The following is a 20,938-nucleotide window of genomic DNA, read 5'->3' as shown; positions in this document are numbered from 1 at the left end:
GGGTACAACTGTTGCACGTGTGTGCCACTTTGTAGAGGCTTCTATTCAACTGATACTCATCATATTCTCCAGATGTTTCATGTCAGGACTGTTGCCTTTGTGAGAAGATTTTGTTGCATGTTTGATATCATGTGTCTGTGTGTATGTATGTTTTAGTATGAATGTGTGTGTACATGTGTATGTGCATGTACTGTGTGCATTTGTGTTTACCAGTATATTATCTGCTTTTACATATTGCTTTTTTTTCACATTTTGTTTAGCATGGAATTGATAAGTGGAATCAGTGGAAATAGACATTTGTTTTATCAAGAAATGAGTGTTTACAATAAGTGTGTGTGGGTGGGTGTGCATCTGTGTCTATGTGTGTTAATGTGGATTTGTGTGCTTCTGTGTCTATGGTTTTGTGAAGGTGAAATGTGCATGTATATCCATTTCTTCGTCTTTGAATGATCTACTCTTCTTTGTGACAAAAAGGTTTGCTCACACAACTAGACGACTTTCTGTTGTTGTTTCTCTACCTTTGTTTTTCTTGCATTTTTCTTTTCCCGTTTTCTTGAGATGTCATACATTCTGCAGAATATTTGAAGGAAAGCTAGAGTATGTTGCTAACAATAAAAGTCGGCATGCGTCACTTGTTTTGATCAGAAAGACAATCCATGTCATATCCGTTACCCTCTCACAAAGAATTGGCATTGATTTGGATCTAAAAAAAAAAAAAAAATCAATCTGTCAGTAGTTTTATTATGTTTGGATTTATTGCTATATTTTTTTTCTCCAAGTACAGTAACACATTTATACAAAGTATGCAAATAAAAATTAAAAGATATAAATGTCTTGGGAATTGTCAGTTTCACACAACACTGCCCCTGAATGAAGAAAGTAGTGCCATTGCATTACATATTATAATCACATATAGACAAGGGAGAAAACCATAGAGGAGATAGCCATCATGAGCAAAACTTGACAAGGATTAGATCTCACCATATTAAGTTACATTATTTTGCCATTACTTTACCATTACAATACCATTACATTACCATAATGACACAATTTTACTGATGCATTCCGAATTTTTTTTTCCAGTGAATAAATATTTGAAACATTCATAATTTCCTAATGACAAAAGACTGCACATGTACAAACATTGTACAATGTAATGTATTGTTGTACTTTAAAAAAAAAAATGTTCCTGTACATAGATTTTTAGTTCATCTATCATTTGTAAAAATATGCCTAATAAGGTTCCATATTTCATTTGGGGATATTGACAATTTCTCTACACATTTGCCCAAATTGTACATCATTTCTAATTTAACATACAATGTGTGTATTTGTTTCAAATGGTACCATGACAGTGGAAAACAACAACAACATGATATATAGGGGAAGGGAATGGGAACATTTGATGCCTTTGTATTTAAACTCCAAAGCATACATCTATGACATGAAGTCTCATTTTCTGTTGACTCCTACAAAGTGCAGAAAATAATGACTAATGAAGTCACATCTCCCTATGGAGTCCCCCATCTCGACCCCTACATGCTGTGAGCTCACAGTGCATCGGCTGGAGATTAGTCGGACGTAATATGATTAATTCTTCCACTTACGGACATTTGCGTCCACAGCCAGCTACTCATGATGGGTAGGGTTTCCTAGTACAATGTTAATCAATCTGTTTAAAATGTTGCATCATGTTCATTGCAAGTATTGCATGTTCATGTTAATACCTTGTGGGCTGAAAATTGGTGTTTTTGTTTTGTTTTTGTTTGTTGTTGTTGTTGTTTTTTTTTTTTGCTGGCATCATATATACAGTATTTAATGCAATGACTGATGTTACTATTTGCAGCATTTGCTCATAAAGGTCCAAGGGAGTGGTTAAATCTACTGCCTTTTGTTCCATCATTTTGCTCAATTTAGCACAGCCTGATAACATTTTGCACCAATGAGAAGTCTTGGTTATACATGTACATAGTGTGATGAGTTGAAGTTTGTGATGGAGAATAACATTTTCATCAGTGATTGTATTTAGGGAAGAAAAAGAGCAGGTAGATGTGTTCTGTAATAAGAATGTTGTTATCCAATTCTTTGAGAACATGTATCAGTACAGTATTGTAAGATATATTCCAGTAATGCATTAGGTTGCCGTGGAGATATTGTAATTCTCCATGGAGTCAGGATGTGTTACACCTTGTTCCAGTATGCAGTGTATTAATATTGTCTCCTGTGTATCAGGTACCCTGGGTAATTTTATGTTTGGTGCTAGTGTTGGTGTTAGTCTCAACACTAGCACAAGCTATAATCACAAACTCAAAATCAGCCGATGCAAGCAGGTTGACCTCCAAAACATGATGTAGTTCTGGTAGCTTGTGTTAACGTCAGTGTTGCAGTATTTGTGTTTTTGATAATTTACAATGTCCGTGCTGTCTCTCTATTGGTGAATATCAACCCCTACGGCTTATTCTCATTTATCATATCAACTTCAGCATTGGTGTTAGCATTGACGAATGTTTGAGACTTGGTCCCCATACACATCCAAGTATGTGCATAGCCTATACCAACACAAGAGCCACCTTGTAACGTACACAAACACTTTAGCTATGGCCACATAGATCTGAGCAAAATTACGATCGTGGCATTATGATAAATGGACAATTTTTTTATGGCAATATAATCTATCTTCCCCATCATTTGTCTTGATCTAATCATCCATGACTGTATCTTTTCATATTTGATGTGAACCAAACACAATTGCTTTTTTTTTTTCCCTGTACGATCCCAGCAGGATTGGATGATCTTATGAAGATAGCGCTGCTGTTGGAGATCAATAACTATGATCGATGTCGCTTTCGTTTATCTCACCGTCAGTGATGGAGCTCACTTTAAATCAGTTGTGTGGGAGAAAACACCAGTGCCAGCACTAATACTGTAATAATAATGATAATAATAATAATAATAATGATGATGATGATGATGATAATAATGATAATAATGATAATGATAATAATAATAATAATAATAATAACAATAATAATAATAAGAAATAATAATAATGATGATAATAATAATAACAATAACAATAACAAGAATAAGAATTAGAATAATGAATATAATATAAAAACATCTTATCCGAGGGCTGGGCGTGAATCAAATTTGGGTCCTCCAATTGGGAGTCGGGAGTCTTATCCACTGAGTCCCTTAGAGACTCTGTTATCCACTATGCCACAGTGCCCCCACTAATAATATTATATCTGAATTGTACATGTCCAACTTGTCTTACCTGATTTCCAGTCATATTTCTTGTTTCACTGATTATTAATATTATTGTTTTACCCCCATTTTTGATTGACAGATGACAGCGTGATCAAGAACCCGGTGCTGGTTGAGAGGGCTAACCTCCTCAATGTAGCCAAGCTGTGTATCAAGACCCTCATCGAGTCAGCCATGGAGGAGGCCCGCATCCTGGATGATGAGTACGTCCCTCTCCAACAATTCTTTGTCGTCATGGAGCACGTCATGAACCATGGGGTCAAAGGTCAGTATCTCCCTCATACCCTTTGCCCTTTGCACCTTGATCTTGAAACGTAGGTTCCATTGCTTGTCGTCATGGAGCACGTCATGAACCATGGGGTCAAAGGTCAGTATCTCCCTCATACCCTTTGCCCTTTGCACCTTGATCTTGAAACGTAGGTTCCATTGCTACATCAAATTGGTTCCGTGGAACATTACTACAGAGGCTTGTGTTCAGAAATTGAGGAATCAATTTTGTAAGACAAATTCTAATGAATTCTTTGTTACTATGATAATGATACCTCTATCTCTCTGATACTATTTGATGTTGCTGGGAGATTTATTATTATGATTTTGTGCTAAAAACTGTTGAAAAAATGTTGATAGCTCAAATCCAGATGGAGTGCCTGCACAAGAGGCTAATAATATTCTGTATGATGTATTATTTCATGACACCATGGCAACATAAGAAACATTAAAGGGATGGTACAGTATTGGTGGAGATGAGAATTGGGCTTGTAACTTTTTGCGAGATATCAAGAAAACACTTATGATAACTATTATAGTACAGAGCATACCATTTTACGAGGAATTCAAAGTTTATTCGATGAAAATCGGGTTTGGAATGACTGAAACATCCAAAAACAAAGTAAAACAAAGCGATCATAATAAAGTGTGGGTCCCACACTTTATTAGAATCGCTCTTTTTTTGTCCCCGCCGAACGAGTTCGAGCAGGGGACTATGAAACGGGCTCCGTACGTGTGTGTGTCCGTGTGTCCGTGTGTCCGTCCGTGCGTCCGTGTGTCCGTCCGTGCGTCCGTCCGTGCGTCCGTGTGTGATCAAAATGTTCAAAATGCTACTCCTTCGCCATTTCTAACCCGATTTTGATTCTGTTTGCTTTATATGATAGCACTACATGGGAGCTTTGAAACTTCTATAAAGAATTTCAGTTGTGACCTTTGACCTTGACCTTTGACCTATATTGTACATTTTGCTTCAAAATGCTACTCCTTCGCCATTTCTAACCCGATTTTGATTCCGTTTGCTTTATATGATGGCACTAGGTGAGGGCTTCAAAACTTCTACACAGAATTTTGACCTTTGACTTCTTTGACCTTTGACCTTGATTTTTTGCCTATATTGTACATTGGCTACAAAATGCTACTCCTTCGCCATTTCTAACCCGATTTCGATTCCGTTTGCTTTATATGATGGCACTAGGTGAGGGCTTCAAAACTTCTACACAGAATTTTGACCTTTGACTTCTTTGACCTTTGACCTTGATTTTTGACCTAAATTGTACATTTTGCTACAAAATGCTACTCCTTCGCCATTTGTAACCCGATTTCAATTCCGTTTGCTTTAAGTGATGGCACTTGGTGAGGGCTTCAAAACTTCTACACAGAATTTTGACCTTTGACTTCTTTGACCTCTGACCTTGATTTTTGACCTGTATTGTACATTTTGCTATTAAATGCTACTCCTTCGCCATTTCTAACCCGATTTCGATTCTGTTTGCTTTATGTGATGGCACTAGGTGAGGGCTTCAAAACTTCTACACAGAATTTTGTCCTTTGACTTCTTTGACCTTTGACCTTGATTTTTTACCTATATTGTACATTGGCTACAAAATGCTACTCCTTCGCCATTTCTAACCCGATTTCGATTCCGTTTGCTTTAAGTGATGGCACTAGGTGAGGGCTTCAAAACTTCTACACAGAATTTTGACCTTTGACTTCTTTGACCTTTGACCTTGATCTTTTTACCTATATTGTACATTTTGCTACTAAATGCTACTTCCGGCGGGGACATATATTACGCACCGCGTAATTTCTACTTTTCCTTGTTAATATCTCAGCTATTTCAAGACCAATTTTCATCAAATAAATGTTGAATTCCTCATAGAATTACATGCTCTTTCATATTTCATAAGAGGTTTCTCATTATCTCAACAAAAAATGTTAGAAACCTGAAATTAGGTCTCAACCAAAACTATACGATCCCTTTAAGTTCAGGTTGTGTACACTACTTTTAAAAGTTTACTTTGGCTCACATTTCACTGATTGTTGTTGTCTATTAAACATCTCTTGTTCGCTACTGTGAACTGTTATTTCAAACACCCATATACTTTTGACTGCATGTGTCAGCAAGAAAGTATGCTGTATTATTATGCAGTACTGGTGATTGATGGGGATTTGTGCAAAAACTGGTCACAACACATCAATAAAATCAGACTGCATGCAGTATATCATCGTATGAGATGTTGGGGTGGTGCAGTAACTTTCCAGGCGTGACTAGACAAATTTTGTCTGTTTCAGTTTCTGTACAAGCTATGAAGCTCTTCCGTCATACTAGTTTGATAGTGAAGACGAACTAGCAATGCGTCTGTAGGCTCCATCAAAATGACAAGAGACACGCCTTTGCTATCAATATAGGGTGCTCATAGATTTGCATCCAGTGTCAAGTGTGATAAAATGGCATGATTATATTGGAGGGAGTGTGTATGTGTAGTTCTGAGTAACATTTACATTTCTAATCACCAAATATTCTTGAAGAACATACCGTCAAGGAGTTGCCGTAAATGAACTGTGCGACTCTGCCACCCTTTTTTTTTCTTCTATATTATCTTTCTCTCTCTCCTTCTCCTTGTATCTCTCTATATATCTCCCTCTCTTGCTCTCTTTCTCTCTCTATCTATATATCTCTCCTTCTAAACAGAATGTAATTATGCTGCAGCACAGTTCTGCATGCATGGATTGAGTGGCTATGCAAGCAAGCTGTCACAGTGTGTTTGTCTGAGATGTCTATGCTGCTAAGTGAAGTTAAGGGGGGGAGGGAGGGGGGAGGGGAGGGGGAAACTTTGAAGCCGTCGACTGGCTTATTGGCTTATTCTTCATACATGTATGTGCTGCCTACTGCTTCAGAGGCATCTTATGTTGCAGAATTTTGTTTGTTCTTCAATTTTGACTTATTCCTTTCAAGTGCAAACTTCACATTGAGGACTTTTGCATACTAGTAGCAGCTTATTTTTAGCTGCTGTATGCGAGCAGAGTTTCCAGTGAGAGATGGCCATATAAATGTTGAATTTGGTATTTGATATTCAGCATTATCAATCTTATTCATATATACTGTAAACGCACTAATTTTTGCAGTGCATTAATTTTTTGCGCATTTTGCACTACTTTTGACTAGTGTGAATTCTAAAACCCGCTAAAAGATTTTCACAGTTTTCTTTGTACATTTTAAATGGGTTGACAATCATGCTGCGCGAATTCAAGAACCCGCGAATATGCTTTTGAGCCGCTCAGCGCGAAAAATTAATTATGCAAAAATATGGACGTTTACAGTACTCGCAAACAGTAATCAGTGCTGTTCGCAGACTTCAGCATACGGCCTTTTTTTTTTTCAATTAGCAGCCAATAGCCCACCTTTTTTCAGATTACTCGCAATGTCCATAAATTTCACCGGCATATGACACTTAGTATCAGTTTCTTAGGTGTGATGACTCCGGTCCGACTCTCTTTTTTATGATGATGAGAGAATATGATGTTTCTTGGGGTTTTCCTTTTATCCCAGTATCTCCCAATATCCAGAAAATAAAATTGTAATCACTCAATGAGACATCATGGTATGGGCATGAAACATACAAAATATGATGTGATGTGTGTGACATGAGTTTATTGACTTACTGTTTTTAGCTGCAGCTTTAGGCATGCCCTTTTGAGACCCTCCTCAAATGATTAGCTAGTAATGATGAAAACGGTGATTTCATAGTTAAAAATGTTGATGTTAGCAAAGAAATGCAGTATCTGGTAAAGTTTGCTTGAATTTATGAAACATTACATCATCACTGCAGCCAGTCGAAAGTTTTGTTCGACACATACATGAATATGGCTGATTGCTTTACACATATATACATGTATGCATGCAATCAATGTTTTGATGTCATTCTTACAATGTTTAAAGGTGAGATGGTATGGTGATGTCTCTTGTTTGACAGGTAAGAAGACCTTCCTGGAGAAGAAGAGGTCCTTCTGGGGTGCAGTCGAGTCCCTGGAGAAAGTGATACCAGACTTTTCAGAGATCATCGACAGCGTGAGGAATCTGCCAGGCATAAAGTAAGTTCTCAAAATGTTGTAGTTTTAGTTGCATTTATATTTCTCTTTGTTTTCTCAGTGCATTAAAAGATTGATAAAAAATATATATATGATATGAACTGAGGTATGCCAAGGATATCAAAGTTAATCATCCGATTGGTCCCAAGTAACCCCCCCCCCCACCACCCCATGTAAAATTATCATTAAACATGCAATACTTATCCATACATGATATTTCTGCAGAAAGTACAATGTACTGTTGGTTATGGCCTCATTCTGTAGGTGCCTTGCTCAAGCCCAAACCAAATCTCATCTAAATGTCTTCTTAGACCCTCTTGACAAGTGTTTGCTATAAACCTATTGTATCCAAGATCTGATAAGTCCCCATAGATTAAACATGTATTTTGTAGTTTGAGAGAAAAAAAAAATATCTCAGTGGGTTTTGTTTATTTATGATTATATTGTATTTGTCTCTTGATTGGTTATGGCAGAAAAGTCTGAGAAAAGAAAAGGTAGTCTGATGAAATTATTTAACTCTGTGAAAACCGTCCGTGACATGTCTGTAAATGATGTTGACGGCAATGTGAGGTAATGGCCCCGAGAGCATTAATTGCAGCACTGTTAATAACATAGTTTCAAGGGGGAGCTCTATAAGAATTACTCAGCTGATCTTGGATGCAAACTCTTTATGCATGCTAGTGTCATATCCTGTTGTGAGTGATGGTATAACCAGGCAGAAAAAACACAATTAGCTCACGTCCCTTCCTCCTTGGAAATTAATACTCAGCCTGTTTATTAAAAAAATTGCATGCGGGAATCATGCTGAGAAATTGGAAGGAAAGAACAAAGTAGAAATTAAAGAGATTGCAGCCTTATTGGAAATTATAAAGGGATAATGCTGCGGAGGATTATTAGGTAATCTACCGAGGAAATTAGACTTTAATGGCCTGAATGCAGCCAGTTATTATGACCTCAAAATGGGAGATGGATAGAACAACAGAAAAGAGTCCAAACTAGAATGACAGGTTGGCGGTATACTAGGACAATGGCATTAAAGGTACTTTGTAGATAGGAATGCAAGAAAATGAGTGATAGATGAGGTAGATAAATCATGAAATATCTATCTTCTATTTATCTGTCTGTCAATCTATCTATCTATCTATATACCTACCTATCGATCAATCAATCTATCTATCTATCTATTTATCTATCTATCTATCTACCTACCTACCTACCTACCTACCTACCTATCTTTCTATTTATCTATCTGCCCAGTATGTGTGTGTGTATATATATATGTGGGTAATTCCATGAAGTTGGGGCAGTGTCCATGTAGCATCGTGATATTTAAAAAATACATTTCAGCATAACTCAATATTAATTATGCTATACATTTATTGTTTGTAGACTTTACATTTGCATTGAGGCCACACATTTTCCTGGAAATTTTTTGCCATTCAGACTCAATTTTGATGAAGTTATTCAACAATATGTAACAGTGTCCTGTAGCTTCGTGACATGTCCATGTAGCATCGTGATATTTTAAAATTTGGTCCTAAGAAACAAATTATGGCAATTAGCTTGACCAAAATTTGATGCAATATGCATATTTACAAGATATGAATGAGATAGCTAAATATCTCAAATTTCCTGTACACAGTTTTAATTTTAAAAGAAAATTACAAAATGTATCACGATGCTATGCGCTGTCCTTTTTTTGTGACATTTGGTAGCATAGTGACACGTGTAATTTTCTTGTAAAAGTAAAACTGTGGAAAGGAGAGTTAAGATATTTATCTGACTAATCTAGTAATTATGCATATTATATCAAATTTTGGTCAAGCTAATTGCATTAATTTGTCTTTTAGGACCAGATTTTAACTATCACGATGCTACATGGACACGTCACGATGCTACAGGACACCGTTACATATCGTTTTAATAACTTCATCAAAATTGAGTCTGAATGGCACAAAATTTCTAGGAAAATGTATGGTCTCAATACACATGTAAAGCCTATAAACAATATATGTATAGCATAATTAGTATTGAGTTATGCTAAAATGTCACACTTTGTGCCCCAACTTCACAGAATTACCCATATATATATATATATATATATAATAGTTGAGACAATGTAGATAACAGAGGATGTGGCATGAAACCGGCAGAGTTGTGAAGCTTTCGACCGTGGTCTTCCTCAGCTTTAATATCTGTTTGTGAAACGAAATATATGTTTTTGAGCATAACAAATCTGAACTCTAAACACAATATATTAAATATAAGTTGAGCATGAGTTAATAGTTAATAATTTCACTTAAGATGACAGAGGTGTGCGGTAGGAATATCAGCATCATCACATTATATATATATATATATATATATAAATCAGTGAGATACACATATCTTTGGGAGGGTATCTGCACCAGTTTTCAAGGCAGATTACTGTAGAGAATCTTGCGCAGGGATGATGCCAAAACAATGTGAAATTCCTCATGTTAACATATCACCACCTGCTTTCCATGATGGCATGCCAGTGACAAGAATTTTCATCTCTGCTGCACATAAAGAATATGTAGTGCTATTTTATAAAACATACAATGTATCTTGTGGCATAAGACCACTCTATGGAGTACTTTCAACAGAAGAGTGACGTCGTTATCAAAGTCAATCTTTCCAGTCGTTTTGGGGGGACTTTTTGCATTTCCACAAATTACTTCCCTTGGGCATCTATCTTTATGCATTCAGACAAATGCACAGCTGCCTTTTTTCAAAAGCTTTTTCATCAGCTTGGCTTTCTGAGCCTCTTCTTCAGGCCATTCTTGGAAATATTTGAAGGATATTGTTCTTCTGGTCTTCTGTAGTATCTCCATATCCACAAATTGCTTGCTACAATGCATGGATGTCTTGATCTTTCACGCAGTCAGACAAATGTATGTGCTTTTTCAAAAGATGTCATTTGCATTGTGTTAAAGGCCCATCAAACCATTATCTCAAATGGACTCCATGTTTTGGATCAGCTCTTCTGCAATTTTGAAATGACTCCATTGGCATAAAAAAACCTGATATTGCCATTTTCTCTTTTTTCATTTCCAGGACCAGCATTGGACGGGGGAGAGCGTGGTTGAGGCTTGCCATGATGCAGAAGAAGTTGGCTGACTACTTCAAGGCCATCATAGAAAAGAAGGATTTGCTGATGTAAGCCTCTCCCTTTTTTGTCACAGTCAGCTAAATGTCCTGACGATAGGCCAATTTGAACCCCAGGACGACCTTCGTAAGAACTTTTGGTTTCAATTTCCCAAATGTTCATAGACCTTCAATGATGATGAGATAATGACGGTACAGACTTTTCTCTTTTGAAGAAATTTAGAATTGTTCATCTTTCAGCCAGATCTTCTGATTTTGCAGTTTCCTTCAAGTTGGCTTTAAAGGGATGGTATAGTATCGCCTGAGATGACTATTCAGCTTAAAAGTTTTCGCAAGATACTTAGGAACCACGTGATAAAATGTTTAAGAGCATACAATTCCAAGAGGAATTCAATGTTTATGTGATGAAAATTGGTTTGAAATGGCTGAGATATCCAAAAACAAAGTAAAACAAAGTGATCCTAGGATCTGTCATTTTGTTGGCCAATTGTGAAAATTTGATTATGCGCCGGGTATTTGCATGACATACAAGATGTTTCCTTATATGCATGCTATAGATGTCTTCATCTGTATACTAACTTGGAAGTACTTATAATGGATGGAAGGGTGTCATACTTAGACATAGTTTATACAATCTGCTTGCATACCAGTCTATTTCTTGAAGCAATTAGGCAAGAATAGGAGTGTAAATTAAATCAACCATGAGGTGTTGTCTTTGCTACTTTATTAATGATTCAAATGAAACCTCCGTTGAAATTGCTGTAGGTCATGCCGGATAGATATCTCATGGATGGAATAGGGGCCCCGCAGTGTCTATCATTGCAGACACTCCACTTGTGACCTTTTAATACGCTCTGGGATTTGATTTGGAGGATTGTGAATGTGTGTTTTTCACCACAAGAGGGCGCTGAGAGATATTCTTCTTTGGATGTCTTTGTGATTTGCCATCATATGCATTGGAGGGTCAAATGAGGTTTTTTCTTTTGTTGCTACGCCTACTTCCACATACCAAAGCAGTAACAACATGGAACGAGTTGATGATTCTAGGTTATGTTCTTTCTTTTTTTTTTCTCCCGAAATCCATTGTACCTATTTCAGTTTCCACAATGTGTATTGCTAGTTCTTACAATATAGTTGTTTAATTTTGACTTTGTTATTCATTTATTTTCAATTACTGTATTATCTTTTCTTTTCTTTTTTATGCCTCCGCCATGAAGTGGTGCCGGAGGCATTATGTTTTCGGGTATTGACTTACTTACACTCCTCTACTCACTCCCATTCAACAACATATCCACTTCCATGATTCTTTCATAAGCAGTTTTCAATATAATTAGTGAAGAAATAAGAAACATAATTAGTGAAGAAATAAGAAACAAAAGAATCAAGACTGCTTTGAAAAGCTTTCACATTAGAGGTGAAGGTAATGCGAAAAATTTTGTTTTGGAATAAAAAGGAAGAAATTAAATCATTTCTTATTCTTCAATTTCTGGTACGTCCTCTTCTTCCTCCCTGTAGTTAAATTAGTGCATCCTTGGCAGATGTGCTACGTGCTGCCCAAATGCCACATTGTATTACAGTGTGACCTCATTTGATTTGAGTTGATTTTTTTGGCTGTCTGTATCAATCATCATACATAAATCAAGAGACATATTTCATTTGATCAAAAGGAATACAATAATGTACACTGTAATCAGCTTGAGGCAAACAAGTGATATATCAACGAAACAGAAGGACCACAGCTTAAAGCAAGGCTTAATATGCTTGCAGCTCAGAACATAAACAAATTTATTCGACATATTCAATGTATCCATATGTGGATGACATGTTCCAGAGAAGAGGAGGAGGAAAGATAGAAAGGGTAAAAAAATGGTGAACTTCTTGCTTAAAAAGAATCCCAGAATGCAGGGAAAGAATTTTTGGTGCTGTTGGTTGACCATTTTGACACCATGGTGGCGATGGCACATTTGATCCAACTCACTGGGCCGGATGCATAAACGCTAGCAATTGCTTGTGCTAGCCTTTTACTCGAATCCACATGCATAAAAACAAGCAATTGCTTGCGAGCAGAAGCTTTTGTTAGCGAGCACAAGCAATTGCTTAGAGACCAAGCATTTGCTTAAAAACGTATGCATAAAACATACCTTTTGCTTGGTCTTGCTAGCAATTGCTTACAATTTTCCAAGCTCTGTAAAATGAGCTTGAGCTTTTGCTTAACTGGGATGTTCCCTTTTAAGTATCATTTTCACATTCATAAAAGAACGACCACACTTGTGCAGGAGTGGTATAAATCTACAAGAAATTACCCCTAAGAAGTGTAAGAAACTTTTTGGTTTCAACAACGGGAATGTCCAGTGGTTAGCACGCAAAATATAATGAAAAACAGGTAGGATGTCTGACTCGGTGGAGAGCAAGGAGACCTCTCTCCACGTGCGATCTGGCAGATCTGGGCTACTATAAGCAGTGATGGGAATCAGCCAGTATGTGTGTATGTATATATGTGTGTGTGAGTCTGTGTGTGCATTTCATAGCTCTTCTGCTATGTCAGGAAATGGTTTGGCACACACATGCCCTTTCAAATACATGCTATCACAATCGCCTTTGTTCTTGTGTTCGCACAGGCGTGACGTCCCTTTTGTTGAAAACGCAAGCAATTGCTTGTGCAGGACAAGTAAAAGGTATGAGCACAAGCAAAGGTTATGCATATGGATTTAAGCAATTGCTTGAGCTAGACCTTTTACTAGACGAGCTTGTGCTTTTGCTTAAAGCAATTGCTTACAAGCAATTGCTTGTTTTATGCATTTGGCCCATTGAATGAAATGAGAGCTATGGAGCTTTGCATGTGATATGCACTGATCACAGCTGCTGAAACAGCAAAGACACCTTAAAAAGAATATTTTTCACTGCTTTTTTTTTTTAATGAACACGAGTACAAGAATTTAGGGTTCCAGCAAGAGCAAGTAGAGAATTCCAGATATCTGGGTCTCATTTCGCGAATGACGTCAGGATGGCAATTTGTGCTAGGATGGCAACTTCTTGAAGCAACGGACAATCATCCCAGTTTAGCTTTCTACAAGCTGCTGCAGGGATTACCCATTCAAGGTTCAAGTTTCAAGGGATTCTTAACATTACCATGACACTTGCCATTGCAGCAAGAGTTGCTGATGCCTGTCATAGGAGCTTTCTTTGAAATGGAGCCCTGGACTGTGATACCCGATAGATTGCACAGCTGTAAAAGTGTTTTGGGATTATGCAAATGAAATATATTAAGACCGTTTAGTTAGGTAAGAATAGATCTCTTTTACTCAGTTGAAATCAAAATTGAAATTGAAATTGAGTGGATTCTATGTTTCCCATACTTCAGAGAGTGGTACGAGCCCACAGCCCTCATCATGGAAGAAGAAGCTATGGTGATCGGTGGCCTCCTTGTGGGCCTCAACGCTATCGACTGCAACTTCTGCCTCAAGGGCGACGACCTGGACTCCGCCCCATCGGTCATCGACTTCAGCATGTACTTCAAGGATGGCAACTACCTGGACAAGCCCATGGAAGCTGCCTCAGGATCACCCACGTGAGATTTAAAGTGACACTCCACTCATGTTAACACCAATGATATGAATAAACCCAAATAGACTGAACACTGAAAGTTCTTTTAATTCTTAAAAGAGCATAATTACTTTATTTCTTTTTTTTTTTGCATTAAACTGATATTGGTCACACACAGTTATATGATATGCAACTTTGTAGTTCTCCTCAAACTTCACTGATGTGTTTCAAACATTTAGGATAAATTTCCCTTCAGTGATATCAAAATGAATGAATCATATCCATTGTGTCATATGACCATAAACCTATTACTGGTAGTGACATTTAATATGAAAGTTCTATGATAGCATGATTTTGCACTCCCAAAAAAATATGTTTTTATGAACCCACCAATGGGAGTGTTGTGAGCTAGTGACATCATCAGCTCAGCTAATTTGAATAAGATTGTGGCATATATGACATGCATGTCATATTTTCTTTAGAGCATGTGGAGGTTTAAAAGTTCTGAAATTCTCTGATAATTTGTCTGATTCACCCCCCCCCCCCCCAAATACTGGCTTTACTGTATACAGTAAAGCTGGCTTTTGTAGAAATGAATACATTCATTTCTACAAAAGCCAGCTTAAACATGGATTAGAGTTGCCCTTGAACTTCTTCAGTGCAGAAAGAATGCACTTGACTCTGTCAACAACATGCCAAGTTTTATGTCATTCCATCAGCTCACAGTGGGGCATGAATGATGGGTAGTAGCAAGCGCTGAGTTGAAAGTGCACTGCGCTTGGCTGTTTTCCATACTCTCAGACATGTGTGGTGAAGGTGCAATTGATGCACAAATCAGCGCTACCTTGAGCAGTCTGGAGCAAGTTTTCATTTTCCTCCGAAATTCCTTGATAACCAGAAGCACAACATTTGTTATCTGACATCACCCCCATTATTGTAGTAATTACAATTACAGTGATTCTCATGAAGTACTGTAGATCAAAATTCTTATGAAGAACAGATGCAGACTATAATACACATTACCTGTTTCTCCATCCAACATGTCTCTCGAGATCCTCAGATAAATTCTGAGGTTTTCATAGTAATCCTCAGGGATTAGGGTTTCCGCGAAATCAGGTCATGTCTAGACGACATTCTATTGCCACAGCAGGTCTGACAGTGCTTTTTTTTACCTGTATATTCTTTTTTATTCTTTGTCTCTTTCTCTCTTTGTTTGTGACAGTGGTCCCGCAGAAGTCAACCTCACCAACATCCTGGATCAGAAGAATTTTCTGGAGGAGCACAACCGCCACTTGACGTCACAGATCGCCAGCCTGCAGTCGCGCATCAAGGCCTTAGAGGATGCCAACTCCAAAATGAAGGAGGAGGTAGTGTGGATGCTGTCTTAGTGGGGCCATCATTTTAAGGGATAAGTTCACCTTCATAGACAAGTGGATTTAGTGAAGGCAGCAATATTAGTAGAACACATCAGTGGGAGTTTGAGGAAAATCAGACAATCCATTAAAAAGTTATGAATTTGTGAAGTTTCTACTCAGTCACTGCTGGATGAGATGACTACTGCAGCTTGTGATGTCACATGTAGAACGATACAAAGAAAATATGAAGAAAATTCGACAGATTTTCACTTTTCTCCCATAATAAAAGAACACTTGCCTCTTTCAGAAGGCAGGGGGAATAATATTACCCTTAACATATGTCATTGGCAAGTCAAGGAAATGAGCACTTATTTCAAAAAATAAAATTTTGTGAAATTCCCTGTATATTTTCCTTATGTTGTTCTATGCATGTGACATCATACACTGTAACAGTCTTCTCATCTAGCGGTGACTGCGCAGATACTTTAAAAATTCATAACTTTTGAACGGATTGTACGATTTTCCCCAAACTTTTACTGATGTGTTCTACCAATATTGCTGCAGTCACTCAATCCACATGACTATTAAGGTGGACTTGTCCTTAAACACTTGCCACAGTCACACTGGCTACACTTCTTGAAGGTTAACTTCAAGAACACATCGCAAAGTTTGCTCATCCGTTCACACTGGTGGCCAAACGTCTCAAAGTTTCAGTTTTTGATAAGTTCTCGAAGTTTGGATCACTGATGCGCATGGGCAACAAACAAAAAACTGACAGCTGATGACTGTTACATTTGTTTATTCCATTGAGTGTGATTCCAGCAAACAGGAATTGCACTGGTCATGTGACAAACTTTAAGAAGATTTGTGGAGGTTTGGGAAGTTTCCCTATCTTTAGTTTTCAGGAATTTTCAGTCACAGTAGCAAAACTTTGAAAACTTGAACTTTGAGAAATTTGACCAGTGTGACCTTGGCTACTGTCATGTCTCATTCCAAAGGTGGTATTGTGTAATCTACATTCCACAAAATATTATTATCAAGATATCTACCTCTGTACAATTTCAAGCTAAAAGCTCAATTCATCACATATTGATTTCATATCAAAAGTATCAGATATATACATTTATGTATACACAACAAAGACTACTGTCTGTTTTTGTTATATATCCAGTCTTTAATGCTGGTATGCATTCATTTTCATGCTCATTCACATTCATTGAGTGTTAACATTGCTAACGTCTGATGCAGTGCTGCTACTGGAAGATTTTAGCTTCAATTCCACGAATAAACAGTGTAAATTGCTCTTTCAATAGCAGTAGTTAGGCATGTCATTCATTTGCTATCATGGAAATACAGTGTCCCACTGCAAAAGCAAATAGTGTTTGAAGTCTGAATTCTGCAAGATATCACAGCAAAAGCAAATAAAAGAAGAGAATTGTACAAAAATATGGTATGTCTGTCGCACATACTTTTTCGTTTAGTATTCTCCAGCGTGTCTGCATCTGTATAACTTGGGCAAATGTGTAACAGCGAGCATGAATAGTGCAGGAATGACATGAGACTAAGCTGGCCAACCCGCTGAACAATTTGTCCAAATATGGCTGTCAGGCAGATAGAAGTTGGGGGGGGGGGTGTAGAATTGAACTGAGATGCCTATAGTATGAAAGCACAGTTCAGAATATGCTGCTACCCAACGTACATGTATCTCTTTGAATTGGCTGTTGGAATAGAGAAATATTGATCCAGACTAATTTACGTCTTTTTTTTTTCTCCAGTTGGCCGTGGCAAATAACAACATCCTTAGCATCCAGGGCCAAAATGACCTACTCCAAGCAGAGAACAATGTCCTAAAGCAACACACAGAGAGAAAACTTGAGGTACTCCTTGAAAGTACTCTGATGATTCTATTTGTTTGTTTGTTTGTTTGTTTGTTTTTTGAGTCAACCATCTTTATCCTTTAGCTGAATTTTCATAGGGCTTATTACATGTTGAGAGAGCATCGCAGAAGCTGTGCATTCAATTTGAGAGCCTGCAATCTCAACAGCAAATAATTGCCTGTTATGAGTTTAGTTTCTTATTGTTGTTTTTGTCAGGTCTGCATACAAATCCTGCAAACTAAGAGAGAGTCAGCACTGATCCAATTTTTTGTTGTTTTTTTTATTTTGCATACTTTTTTTGAGTGAATGAATGCAACATTTGGTCCATATTCAATATCATCTTTTTTTTTTTGTTATTTCCATCGGCAAGCATTTGAATAAGTCACATAATCATTGAAAATTTTGTGTTGTTTTTGTGTGTTTTGTTTACAGTACTCAATAGCTACATTTCATTAATTTCACCTGTAGTGAAATCAGTGTGTGTGTTTGTGCTTCCATACCAAATATGCATTTTCAGTACAGAGCTCATCCAGTGTGCTGTGTAGATACTAGTAAGCTATTGCTCCATAGGCAAAATTTTGTCTTTGACTCACCATATTGCAGATGTTAAGGCTCCCTCACCATCCATCCGTATCAATTTCCCAGCGATGAAGGTTAACCATCTCTAATATTCATTCTCAGTGGCTTTCTTGAAAGTGGGCAAATCCCAGCAATATTCCAGGACTGTCTAGCATTTTGCATTTTGGTAGGAACAGAACGGAAAACTAAAAGCCCAGGGATTTATCAAGTGCGAGATTGAGCTATCTCCATGAATATTCTTTCCTGTCTAATACCGGATCATATGGGCGAGTTTGTTATTCTTCAGAAAATTCCACTTTGTCTTTGCTATGCAAAGTTCTTATGAATATTTATTACAGACAAAATAATCCAAAGATAAGAGTTTTGCAATTGACAAGAACAACAGTTGTTTTTGTCTGTCTTTTTTTAGCCCTTATCTTACACATTGTTCATGATTGAGAACACAAGCGAGGGGAAAATGGGATAATCCTGGTCTAAGCATAGAATGGGGCTAACCCGTGAGAAGAAGGCTATGGTACTGGTTTGGGGGTTTCAGTTGAGAAAAGGAGCATTGGATGATTGTGATGGAAATAATGATGGTAGTGATAAAGACGATGATGGTGATGATGACGATGACGACAATGACTGCGATGATGATGATGTCGATGTTGATGATACTGATGATGCTGATTGTGGTGATGATGATGGTGATGATGATGATGAGGAGGAGGAGGAGAATGATGTTTTAGGTTACATGGTGGTTCATGGTGTGAGTTCTTGGAGTCAGGTGAACATGTTTGTGGTTGAAGGTTTCTTACAAAATATGCTCTCTTTATGTTAGCTGTTGATAAACCCGCAACAGGCTTAGGCCAAAAAAAAAAATTGTTGCATTGGCGTAACCCGCCCGACCCTAAAAATTCCGCCGACCCCCTGTTTTTTTATTATTTTTTTGCTATCGATATCAAATATCTTGTTGATTGTGATCGCGATCGCACAAACCCGGAAGTGGAAACGGCTCTGGGGATATCGGATGTACGAGGGAGAGATCTAGCGCCTCGCATAAGCCTTCCTTGATCAGTACGTCATCTGTTTCCAACACGGACACGTACTCTAACAAGATTTATTCAGTGTATACGTAGCATTCAGACTGCGATGTATTGTGCACAGTTTTGCCGTAGGTTTCTTGTGTGGAGAACTTACACGAATCTGTATATGTGGGACTGTAATAGAGATCGCCGTGTGCGATGAAAAGATCGTACATATGGGTCAATTTGCATCTATCTTATCTAAGTCAAAATAGTAAAATATGAAGTGAAAACATTCAGGATAGGGATTTCAACATCTTTAAATTCTGTGAAGGGGTATAATTCCAGTAATATCGGCCTCATGAATGATTTGTAGAATAGATGAACACAGCACATTCGGTGCAGCAGTTGTAACTGTTTACTGAGCTGAGCACGAGTTTTACACGTAAAATGCAGGTAGCAAAAAAAAAAAAAAAAAAAAAAAAAAACCCCGCCCGACCGACCCTATTTGAAAATCTCATGTTACGCCAATGCAACAATTTTTTTTTTTTTGGCCTTACATATGAAAGACTTCTAAGGTGTTTGTGTTAGTGCTTGTGTCAGTGTTTGTATCTGTGTTTGTGTGTGTGTGTGTGCATGTATTTGTAGATGTTCGTGTTGCTGTGTCTTGGTCTTCTGTGTATGTTTGCAAGTATGTGGGCATGGATGAATGAGTGTATGTATTTATGTTTGTGTTTGTGTGTGAGTGCAAGGATTGGGAAGGGCAGAGTACTTGAAAGAATGAAGTCCATTTTACTGTGAATGCAAGTACAGATGGGTAAAACAGTTGTGTGTATACCTGCATGCAAGTATGGTAGCCTCAGAAAGAAAAAAAAATGGTATCGTGAGAGAATCTGCATTCATTTCAAAGCACATACTTTTGTTTTTATTGGACAGATTGCCAAGGCTGACATGGCGGTGGAGAGAGAGACGTACAACACATCCAGGATAGGCCTGAATGAGATGTACACAGAGGCCAAGGAGAAACTACAGCAAGAGACTCAGATGAGACTGGTCAGTGAATCATAATCTGAATGTCCATCTCAATGTCCATCTGAATGTCCTGTCGTGAATATCCATCTGAATGTCCATTCGTGATGTACAGACACTGCAGCAGATTATCACCTGAAAAAAGCAGGGGAGAAAAAATCCAAACAAACCACATAGGTTTCCAGTGATTAGTGATCTTTCAAGACAGGTCCAAGTGCATGGGAAAGTCACAGGAAGAGAACAGATTTAGGGGGTTGGTATTAGCTGTGTGTTTGTTACCAGTAGGAGTGCTACACTGATTTTAATGTAAAGGTCACAATGGGCTTTTGATTTCAAGTTGGAATATATACCACTTTCTGATATAAAGAAAAAAACAACCCACACAAAACAGCAAACAAACGAATATGATTGCTAGGGAACAATAACATAGTGAAAATCATGTATAGGAGCAGAAACCCTGACAGATTGAAAGAACAAGTAGCAAAAAATGAAAGAAAGAAAGAAACCCACCTAATAATGATGTCAGCTGTTGAATATGGCTTACTCATTTTAATGTGGTCCATATTCACAGCATATGAAGTGGTTTTAGCGTTTCAGGATGAGAGCATATGTGTTGCGCAAGAGGCCCTGATCTTATTTGACCTTCACTACATTTAAAAGGCAATCACTATTCAAAATAAAAGGGGGATTCCCAAGAAACGGGTACATCTTTTATGATAGTTCCCAAGCTCTTATCAAGCTGTCTCCTAACGACAGGTTTTGAAAATGGCAGATGTTCATGATATAGACAGGTGATCTT

The 20,938-nt window shown here is 37.6% G+C and overlaps 1 protein-coding gene across 1 annotated transcript in view; it reads left to right on the top strand.

Moving 5' to 3' along the window:
• Nucleotides 1-20,938, top strand: part of LOC140229002 (RUN and FYVE domain-containing protein 2-like) — a 68,857-nt gene that overhangs the window by 28,016 nt on the left and 19,903 nt on the right. The window contains exons 2-8 of the mRNA XM_072309264.1: nt 3,350-3,532; nt 7,509-7,626; nt 10,702-10,803; nt 14,114-14,320; nt 15,518-15,662; nt 17,426-17,527; nt 20,047-20,163. Of these exons, the coding sequence (XP_072165365.1) occupies nt 3,350-3,532; nt 7,509-7,626; nt 10,702-10,803; nt 14,114-14,320; nt 15,518-15,662; nt 17,426-17,527; nt 20,047-20,163 (974 nt within the window). The remainder of the gene's footprint in view (nt 1-3,349; nt 3,533-7,508; nt 7,627-10,701; nt 10,804-14,113; nt 14,321-15,517; nt 15,663-17,425; nt 17,528-20,046; nt 20,164-20,938) is intronic.

This window comes from Diadema setosum, chromosome 5 (genome assembly GCF_964275005.1).
Source record: "Diadema setosum chromosome 5, eeDiaSeto1, whole genome shotgun sequence".
NCBI classification, from domain to species: Eukaryota; Metazoa; Echinodermata; class Echinoidea; order Diadematoida; family Diadematidae; genus Diadema; species Diadema setosum.
This window is presented reverse-complemented; position numbering and strand designations above follow the sequence as displayed.